This window comes from Sciurus vulgaris, assembly GCF_902686455.1.
Source record: "Sciurus vulgaris genome assembly, chromosome: 1".
Taxonomy (NCBI): Eukaryota; Metazoa; Chordata; class Mammalia; order Rodentia; family Sciuridae; genus Sciurus; species Sciurus vulgaris.
The window spans coordinates 14951046-14960594 of NC_136461.1; the positions used below are offsets into that span (position 1 = coordinate 14951046).

The 9549-nt window shown below is 60.3% G+C and overlaps 1 protein-coding gene across 3 annotated transcripts in view; it reads left to right on the top strand.

Moving 5' to 3' along the window:
- ALPL (alkaline phosphatase, biomineralization associated) overlaps positions 1–9204 on the top strand; it is a 55787-nt gene extending 46583 nt beyond the window's left edge. For all 3 annotated transcript variants that reach the window (XM_079122470.1, XM_079122469.1, XM_079122471.1), the window contains 6 exons: positions 1357–1500; positions 3196–3265; positions 4176–4310; positions 6020–6211; positions 7484–7603; positions 8212–9204. In XM_079122470.1, coding sequence (XP_078978596.1) covers positions 1357–1500; positions 3196–3265; positions 4176–4310; positions 6020–6211; positions 7484–7603; positions 8212–8477 — 927 coding nt within the window. In that variant the 3' untranslated portion in view covers positions 8478–9204. The remainder of the gene's footprint in view (positions 1–1356; positions 1501–3195; positions 3266–4175; positions 4311–6019; positions 6212–7483; positions 7604–8211) is intronic.
- Positions 9205–9549: the final 345 nt, after the last annotated feature.

Consider the following 9549-nt stretch of genomic DNA (forward strand, 5'->3'; position numbering starts at 1 on the left):
TTAATGAGCCCGTGTGAAGTCTCTGCTGGGGCTGGAAACCCTGCGGCTCCAGGCAAGAAGACTGGGGTCTTCATTTTCCACCCCGAAAATGCCAAGGGTCAGGTTCTGTGGGAACCATGGGGGTGCAAGGGGACCCATGACCTGGGGTCCCCTTCTCCTGGGCCATCCTACCCCACAGCTCCGCACTACTGCAAAGGAACTTGTCCTTCTGGAAATAGCTTTCATTGTCACTCAGTAGGGACACCTTCCTGGGAAGCTTCCCGTAGGTGCCGGGACTCTAGTGTCCTCCTGTGATAGCTGGGTGGGTGGGTGGTGCCATTTTATAGATAAGGAAACTGAGGCCCTTGATTGACAAGCCAGAGAGTCAGGATTCAAACCTGAGTCTGACTGCAAAACCAAACCTTTTCCAGGTCCCTTGACCCCATCGTCCTGGGGCGCTGTCCCCAGGTCTGCTGCTGGCTGGGACACCTGGCTCCCTTTCCACCCAGCCAAGCCTGAGCTGGGAAATGGAGTGAGGATAGAAAAGGGGCCCATGAGGTGCCAGGCCTGGGGCAGTGGCCTGGGCTGGCACCTACGGTGACAGGAGGACACCGGCGTGGTGGTCACTGCGGGCGGCGGCTGTTATGCTCTTGGCCCTTGTCTTAAAAATAGTCAGGACTTCAAACATGGACTCCCAAGGAAAACAAACAGTCCCGCGTCCGTCTGCCCGCTCATGCCAGCTGCGGTGGGTAAAATTAGCCCAGTGGTGACTACACAGCCGTGGAGCCGGCTCCGCCGTTGGCCCAGGCGGCATGGGCTGCTCCCGGCGGGGCTGCCCCAGAGACCTCCCTGGCTGGGGCCTCTCCCTGAGCATGTTCTGCTCCTCGCCGTGGGAGGGGAGGCGCCTGGAGGCCTTCCTTGCCTGGGCAGACCTAGTGGGGCAGGGATGCTGGAGGCAGAGAAGTCCTGGGTTTGAATCCTGGCTCTGCCACAAGGCTGTGTGGCCTTAGGACAAGGAAACCACTTTTCTGTGCTAGTTTCTTCATGGGGAGAATGACTGGCATCTGCTGGGCTCAGGGCCTGACATGCAGAGAGTTCTCTGAGTGCTTTTCCTCTGTGAGGGGAGCTGATGTGTCCGGCTCGTAATTACGTCAGCCAGTGCTCCGGTCCTTCACCCAGACGCCCAGAGTCCAGGAGACTAGCGATGTCCTCCCCAAGCTGGAAAGTGGAGGCTCTGAGAGGCTGAATTGAGGACTCGGGGTCTAGGGAAAGTCTCCACACCTGCTCAGGGACCCCAGGAGGCCAGCCGTCCAGGCCACACTGGGGCTTCGGGGCATCTTGGAAGCCTGGCCTGCTGATGGCTCCTGTCCCCTTTAGGTGATCATGGGAGGTGGTCGCAAGTACATGTTCCCTAAGAATAAAAGCGACGTGGAGTACCGGATGGACGAGAAGGCCGGGGGCACGCGGCTGGACGGCCTGGACCTCGTGGACATCTGGAAGAGCTTCAAACCCAAACAAAAGGTAGCCGGGTGGGCACTGCAGGGGCCCTGGGCCGAGGACCCGCAGTGCCCAAGTGTTCTCCTCTGTGAATGGGGAGCGTTACCTGTCCCTCCAGGGCCCTGGTGGGTAACAGTCTGTGGATGGCACACAGTAGGTGACTAACTGGCACCTCCTGCCGAGGAGGCACCAGAGGCCCGAGGCCTGAGGGATGAGTCGGACACAGGGAATGTCGCATGCATGATGGTGGGAAGCCTGGGACCTGCAGGGGACAGGCCACAAGGGAAGGGCCAGGAAGTCCCCAGTCAGTGGGAGAAGGGGGTGGAGGTCATAGCACTGGGCAGATGGCAGGAGGGCACCGTAGGCCCAGGAGTGTGGGAACCAAGCAGTGGGGCCAGAAGCCCCCGACAGGCATCCCCTTTGACCAGGGGAGGGCTTGGGCTGGGGCTGGGAGAGGGTCCCAAGCTCTGGCTCTGTGAGGAGGTTCTGGCCCTTTAAATCTGCACTGCAGGCCGGCTTGGGGCAGCCGGGGTCTGGAAATGACTGTGGTCAGGGCTGAAGACAGTGGGGAGCAGCCTGGCAGCCACTTTGATGTCACTCTGGGGTTGGGTTTCCCAGGGTTCCAGGACTGGCCCCTAGGGAGGCTTCGTGGGGTGAAGCCGGGCCAAGAGCTAGGTGGGGGCAGGGCCCAGCTACAGCCCCAGGGCCGGGGGCGGCGTGGGACTGAGTGGCCTCGAGCCCTTTCCCGCCTGCTGTGTCAGCTCAGGCCGGCCAGAGCCCCTTCCCAGTCCAACGCAGAGACGCCTCCCAGCCTCAGTTTCCCTATAGAACAGGGGCTACGCTTCATCCTCCTCTTCATCCCCAGGATGGGGAGGGGCCGCACCATGGCCCCAAGCCCGGCCAGAAGGCATCTCTCTCTGGCCCCGTGTAGGCCACATTCTAGAAAGCCATCGATTTCACCCTGACCACTTAGGTCCTGTGGGCCTCCACGTCCATGTCTGTCAGATGGGAGTGTCCTCCTGGCACTGACGTGAGGCCTGAACCGAGCTCCATGTGGTAGGGCCCTCCTCCTGCACAGCCACCCCCGAGGTTTGAAGGCCACTGACCCCAGAGCCACTGCCCAGAGAAGGCAAGGGGCTGTCCTGAGGACACACAGCTGGTTCTTGGCAGTGCTGGGTGCCCAGGTCCCAGCCCTGAACAGTGCCGTCTCCAGGCCGAGCTGGGCCAGCCTCTGTGTCTACCTGCCCCAGGGACGCTGCACCTCCTTTATCTCCCCTCCTGGATGGGGACCCGAGACAGAGTGAGAGCTTCGCTCCCTCCCTGACCTGCCACCACCCCAGACACACAGCTCCTGCCCCGCAGTGGGCATCCAAGGCCCCTTGTGACCTACGCCTACCTCCTTTTTGACCCATGACTCCCTGACCCTGGCTGATCATTTCCACTTGGGCTCCAGGGCTCCAGTAGGACACCACCTCTACCAGGAAGCCCTCCTGGTCCAGCCTCTGGGCTCACAGCCCTCCCGGTTTCCCAGAATTCTCCCCTGCCTGCATTAGACATTATAATTGCCTATTTATTTGTCATTTCTTGAGGTCAGGGATGGTAGGTCCTCAGGGAGGGATGTTAAATGATGGAAAGAAACAATGAAATGCCCAGATGTAAGGCCAGCTGGGGACACCGCCCCGCCCCCTCTCGCCTGCGCTGACACGTCCCTTCCCCCAGCACTCCTTCTTTGTCTGGAACCGCACGGCACTCCTGGCCCTGGACCCCAACACCGTGGACTACCTCTTGGGTAAGCCAGAGACGGGCCCCGCAGCTGGGGCCGTGCCAGTCGAGGCCCCAAGAACCCCAGCTTGCCCCCTTAGGGCCTTTGCCATCAGTTCCTGGGACCTGGGAGGCGCAAGGAAAGGGGTCGGGTTTGTTGGTGGCGTTGGGCCGGGAGCTGCTGCTGCCCACAGGGAGTATCCCCACCAGCTTGAGGAGAAATTGGAGCTCCGAGGGCAGAGGCCTGCAACGTGCCACACGCTGGGAACTGGGTGACCCAGGCAGGCCCTGCCTGGGAGCCAAGATTTAAACTGCTTCCGGGTTAGGGTGGGCAGAGTGGGGGCAGAGTCAGCTCCACGGCGTGGCCAGGAAGCCAGCTAGGTTGTCTCTGCCGGTCCTGATAGGCTGATGCTCCTCCCCAGGGAATGGGGAGCCAGTGAGGGGTGCTGTCAGATGCAGAGGCCAGCCCTGCTGGTGTGGGAGGGGACAGGGATCACTGGGTGCCGTCTGGGAAGCCAACTCCTGCCTGCTATAGCACCAGGAAGGGCGTCCAGAACCGGCAACGCCAAGATGGGCTACCTGGGCAAGGGCTGGGTCACAAGGAGAAAACTGGGCTCAGTGAACAAAAGGGACGATGACCCTTTTGCCGCTTCACACATGACCACTGGGCCCTTCAAACCTCACGTGTGTGGCCTTGGGGCCACAGCCTTGTGTCCTGGGCCCTCCATGCTGAGACAGACTGATGGACGGGGATCTCGGATCTGGCACTTCCACCCCCGAGCCTTAGTCCCCTCCTCTGGAGAATGGGCCTGGTGATCCCGGACCCTGCGGTGGCGGAGATGGCAGGAACTGTGGGAACCTGTATTCCCGAGCCACCCCGGTTCCCCGCGGCCCTCCTGGCGGGCAGGACGCTGGCATCCGCTCCCTTGTGTTCTCAGGTCTCTTCGAGCCTGGGGACATGCAGTACGAGCTGAACAGGAACAACGTGACTGACCCGTCACTCTCCGAGATGGTGGGGGTGGCCATCAAGATCCTGAAGAAGAACCCGAAAGGCTTCTTCTTGCTAGTGGAAGGTCAGTACCAAGAAGAACCCCAAAGGCTTCTTCTTGCTGGTGGAAGGTCAACAGCCTGCTGAGAGGAAGCTTCCAGAAACATGGCCCTGGAGTCAGGGGATGGGATGGTCCAGCTCTCAAAGTGAACTTCCCAGTTTTGGGGTGAAGAAAGTCCCTTTGGGATGAGAATGCAGGGAGGGGATGCTGGAGAAACCCCCACCTGGAGACCAAAACAGGCCGTTCCACATGGGTCTCCTTGCTTGGCCTCCATGAGAGGCTGTGGAGTCTGACTGGGGCCCTGTCCTGCTGCCACCCACTGGCTGTGCCCTCGAGGGGCGACAGGCCTCCGGGGTGCTCAGAGATATAAACTACTGGAACAGGACCCAGCAAAGGACAGGTCCACAGTCTTCCTGCTACTATCATGATTGTGATTACACAGTAGCCCCAGCAGCCGCAGTGGGAAGTGAGAGGAAGCATAGGGAGTCTGGAACCTTCCAGAGCTCTGAGAGCCACTGCCCTCTGCGGCTCCTCGCACTGTCCTGTGGAGATGTGCACGCGCACACACCCACACAGACACGTGGACCTATTTGCACAGCCACGCTCTCCACACATACATGTACACAGGCTCCTCCACCTTCCAGGGGCCAGTGGCCACCAGCCCAGCGCGGCGGCTCTCTTGCCAAACCCCGGGGTTCCCACAAGCACAGCGGTCTCGGCCTGGCCCCGAGCAGGCCTCTGATACTGAGGAACCAGCCAGGAACCAGTGGTGGCGAGCACGCTCCCCGGGGAATGGTCCTCTTTGTGAGCAGGGCCAGGCCAGCCCGCCGGGCCAGCTGCTCCCAAAGCCACAACAAAGGGAGGGCCCGCCCTGCCAGCCTGCCAGGCCAGCAGTGAGGCTGAGGCTAGTGGCGGGAGGGCGGCCTGGCGCCCAGGCGCCCAGGCGCAGGACCCTCCACTGGGAGTGTCCACCCAGGCAGCATCTGCTGGTGGACAAGGAAGGGGAGGTGTCCCCTAAAGCCACTCAGCCCTCAACCACAAGGCCAAGCTCAGAGCCAGGGCCCTGTGTGTGCCGAGGCAGCTGGCATGAGCTTGAGGCCCCCTCAGGCCCTTGTGGAAGGCCCCCCTTCCATGGCACGTGGACTTTGGCCCCCTCGAGAGCCAGAAGCTCTGTGCTTTCTGCTTAGAGGGGTTGTCTTTAAGGTGGAGACGGACAGCCAGAGGCTGTAGGAGTCACCTGCTCTCAGCCCAGCAGGTCCCACCACGGGGATTACACTTCCCTCTGTCGGCCTCAGTTGTCCCATCTGTAAACAGGGCCTTTAGCACCGGCTGGGCCAGGCCGTTGTGAAGGGGAATGCGACGTCAGTTTGTTGTGTCTGCCATGCAGCAGGGACTCGGGCTGCTTCCCCTCCCCTGTCTCCCGGGTGTCCTGAAGCCACTCCTCCAAGCCGCTGAAGACACAGTCTAGGAGCCGATGGGGCGGTGGAAATATGGCAGGAAACTCAGACCAGCAGACCTGCCTTTGAACCTGGGCTTGCGAGTCCTACGACTCGCGTCTGGCCTCTGGAAAGACCGGACGGTTCATGGGATGCCCGAGGCGGGCCTGGCACATGATGGTCCTCAGTGACAGTCACTGTCCCTTCCTGTCAAGGCCATCTGGTGATGGTGTCGGGCGTGAAGGCGCCCACCTTCCCCGCACCCCTCACTCGAGGCCTTTGCCTTGGTGTCTCAAGGAGGCAGGATCGACCATGGGCACCACGAAGGCAAAGCCAAGCAGGCGCTGCACGAGGCCGTGGAGATGGACCGGGCGATTGGACAGGCAGGAACTATGACCTCCCCGGAAGACACGCTGACCGTGGTCACTGCTGACCACTCCCACGTCTTCACCTTTGGTGGATACACCCCCCGTGGCAACTCCATCTTTGGTAAGTGGGCCTCCGTTGGGGCGGGAGAAGCAGCAAGCCCCGCCATGGCGACGGCTAGTCGTAGCTGAGCAGGGAGGAAGAGCTGCCCAGGAAGGATGGCAGCAGCGGGCCGGAGTCGGCTGAGTGTGCTGGCGAAGGGGCTCTAGACGGCGGGCACCTAGGAGAGAGCAAGTGGAGCTGGGCAGGAAGGGAGAGGACGGAGGGTGGGTGGGTGGGTGATAGATGGATGGCTGGATGGGTAGATGCATGGGTGGGTGGGGTGGGTGATGGATGGATGGGTGGATGGGTGGGTGAATGGTGGGTGGGTGGGTGATGGATGGGTAGGTGGATGGATGGATGGATGGATGGGTGGGTGGGTGGAGGGATGGGTAGGTGGATGGGTGCATGGGTGAATGGGTTGATTGGTGGGTGGATGGATGGGTGGATGGATGGATGGATGGATGGACGGATGGGTGGGTGGAGGGATGGGTAGGTGAATGGATGGATGGATAAATGGATGGGCGGATGGGTACATAGATAAGTGGGTGGATGGATGGATGGATGGATGGATGGACGGATGGGTGGGTGGGTGGGTGATAGATGGATGGCTGGATGGGTAGATGCATGGGTGGGTGGGGTGGGTGATGGATGGATGGGTGGATGGGTGGGTGAATGGGTTGATTGGTGGGTGGATGGATGGGTGGGTGATGGATGGATGGATGGATGGGTGGGTGGGTGGAGGGATGGGTAGGTGAATGGATGGATGGATAAATGGATGGGCGGATGGGTACATAGATAAGTGGGTGGATGGATGGATGGATGGATGGATGGATGGACGGATGGGTGGGTGGGTGGGTGATAGATGGATGGCTGGATGGGTAGATGCATGGGTGGGTGGGGTGGGTGATGGATGGATGGGTGGATGGGTGGGTGAATGGGTTGATTGGTGGGTGGATGGATGGGTGGGTGATGGATGGATGGATGGATGGGTGGGTGGGTGGAGGGATGGGTAGGTGGATGGATGGATGGATAAATGGATGGGCGGATGGGTACATAGATAAGTGGGTGGATGGATGGATGGATGGACGGATGGGTGGGTGGATGGTGTGACACAGTGAAAATCAGGGGGTAGTTGGTTGAAAACAAGAAACAGTGAGAAGGAGGCTCCATGGAGGTGGCTTGGGGCCCCTCTGAGAGGATCCCCGGGGTTACCAAGCCACTGAAGCAAGGAGTCCAGTCAAGAGGCTTACCTGTGGTGCTCCGACATGGCCTCTGGACACCTGTCTATTGCAGGTCTGGCCCCCATGGTGAGCGACACAGACAAGAAGCCCTTCACCGCCATCCTGTACGGCAACGGACCTGGCTACAAGGTGGTGGACGGCGAGCGGGAGAATGTATCCATGGTGGACTATGGTGAGACACCAAGGGGGCGGCTGGGAGGGCACAGGGCAGCCCTCAGGACAGGCCGAGGAGAACAGTGTAGCTCATCGTCAAGGTGGGGGTCCTGGAGTGACCCACACTTGAGTCAGAGCAGCCTCAGTTTGATTCCCCTCATAGTTTAGCAGCTCTGTGACCTTGGGCATGGCACTTCATCTTTCTCAGCTTCAGTTTCCTCCCTAAAAAGGTCTGACTTTAACCTGGAGGATTAAATGTGTCTGATGAACTTAGCATGTGCCTGGCACGTGTAGGTACTTGGTGTGTCACACTGTCATTTTTACTAGCTGTATAATATTTCAGCCCATGAGTCTTCCCAGTTAGCTCATCCAGCTCCGTAATCCCTGGAGGGGCCAATGATGCAGCCCTTGGTGACTTCTTAGTTGACTCTTCCCTGCTAATCCAAACAGGCCACATAAGCTTAATTTTCTCATGTGTGCGAGGTAAGTTCTCTGCCACTGAGCTCCACCCAGCCCTCAGTTTCCTCCTCTTGAAGCTGGTGCTGTAGCTGGCTGGATGGGCGGGAGAGGCTGCTTGGCCAGCACCAGGCCCAGCGGGCTCTCAGCCGTGTTTCTCCTGGCCCACAGCTCACAACAACTACCAGGCCCAGTCAGCTGTTCCCCTGCGTCACGAGACCCACGGCGGGGAGGACGTGGCCGTCTTTGCCAAGGGCCCCATGGCACATCTGCTGCACGGAGTCCACGAACAGAACTACATCCCCCACGTGATGGCGTACGCGGCCTGCATCGGGGCCAACCTGGACCACTGTGCCCAGGTCAGCTCGGCGGGCAGCCCCCCTCCGGGGCCCCTGCTGCTCCCGCTGGTGCTGCTCCCCCTGAGCATTCTGTTCTGAGGGCTCAGGGCCCTGGCACCCGCAAAGCCCACAGCAGATGGCCAGCTCCTCTCTCCCGAAGCTGCCCACTGCCCAGCAGCCCACACCTTCAGGGCAGGGAGGCAAAGGTCTCCACAGCCTCTGCAGCTGCAAGAAAGGGGACCCAGGAACCAGAGCCTGCTGCCCACCTCGCTCCCTTCTGGAATCCTCCACGGGGCCAGGCTGACTCCTGGCCTCTGCTCTTGAACCTCTCCACTGCCCTTGGCCAACAGGGTAGGTTTCTCTTGGGCAGGCAGAGCACAGACTGCAGAAATTCTCAAAGCATCTTATTTTTCTAACAAATATACTTCTCCAGACCCACAAGGCTGCAACCTTCACTGGAACATTCCAGATCCAACCCTCTCCTTCCCTTTGCCTTCCTCCAGAACCCACCAGGCCCCCTGCTCACGTCTTGGTCCCCAAGCCCAGCCATGCCTGGGGGACCAGGCCTCTCTCCTCAGGATGGGGTCACTCACTCCGAAGTTGCCAGGCTCCCAGGAAGCCACCCCGAGACTGGCTGGCCCCCAGGGTGGCCAAGCTGGGCAGAGCAGTCTGCGGGGGTCTGTGTTCCCCGGCTCTCTGCACACAGGTGCCAGGTCCTTTGCTGAAGCGACTCTCCTGTCTGGAAGGGCAAAAAAAAAAAAAAAAAAAAAAAAAAAAAATCTCCTTTCGGTGTTGGTTAAAAGGGAACACAAAACATTTAAATAAAACTTTCCAAATATTTCTGAGGACAGTGCTGAGTCTTTGTGGTCAGTGAGACAGAGACTGAAATAAGCTCTGGGAAGAACTAGACTTGGGTGCAGGAGGGCTGGGCAGGGACCTGGGGCGTCCTGCTGGCCTGGGTAGCGCTCGTCATCGGCTTTGTGTGCCTGGGACTCAGTTTTGCTGCCTGTGAAACAGGAGAGGGTTCACTTGGGACTTCCGTGGGGGTTACAGAGGGTGCCTGCCCTGCCACCCCCAGCTGGGGGCCCCTCTGTGGCCCCTGGCACCCCTGCTGCCGGGGACCCCAGGACTGCGACGCCCTGGCCCGCAGTGGCTCGGCCATCTATTCCCG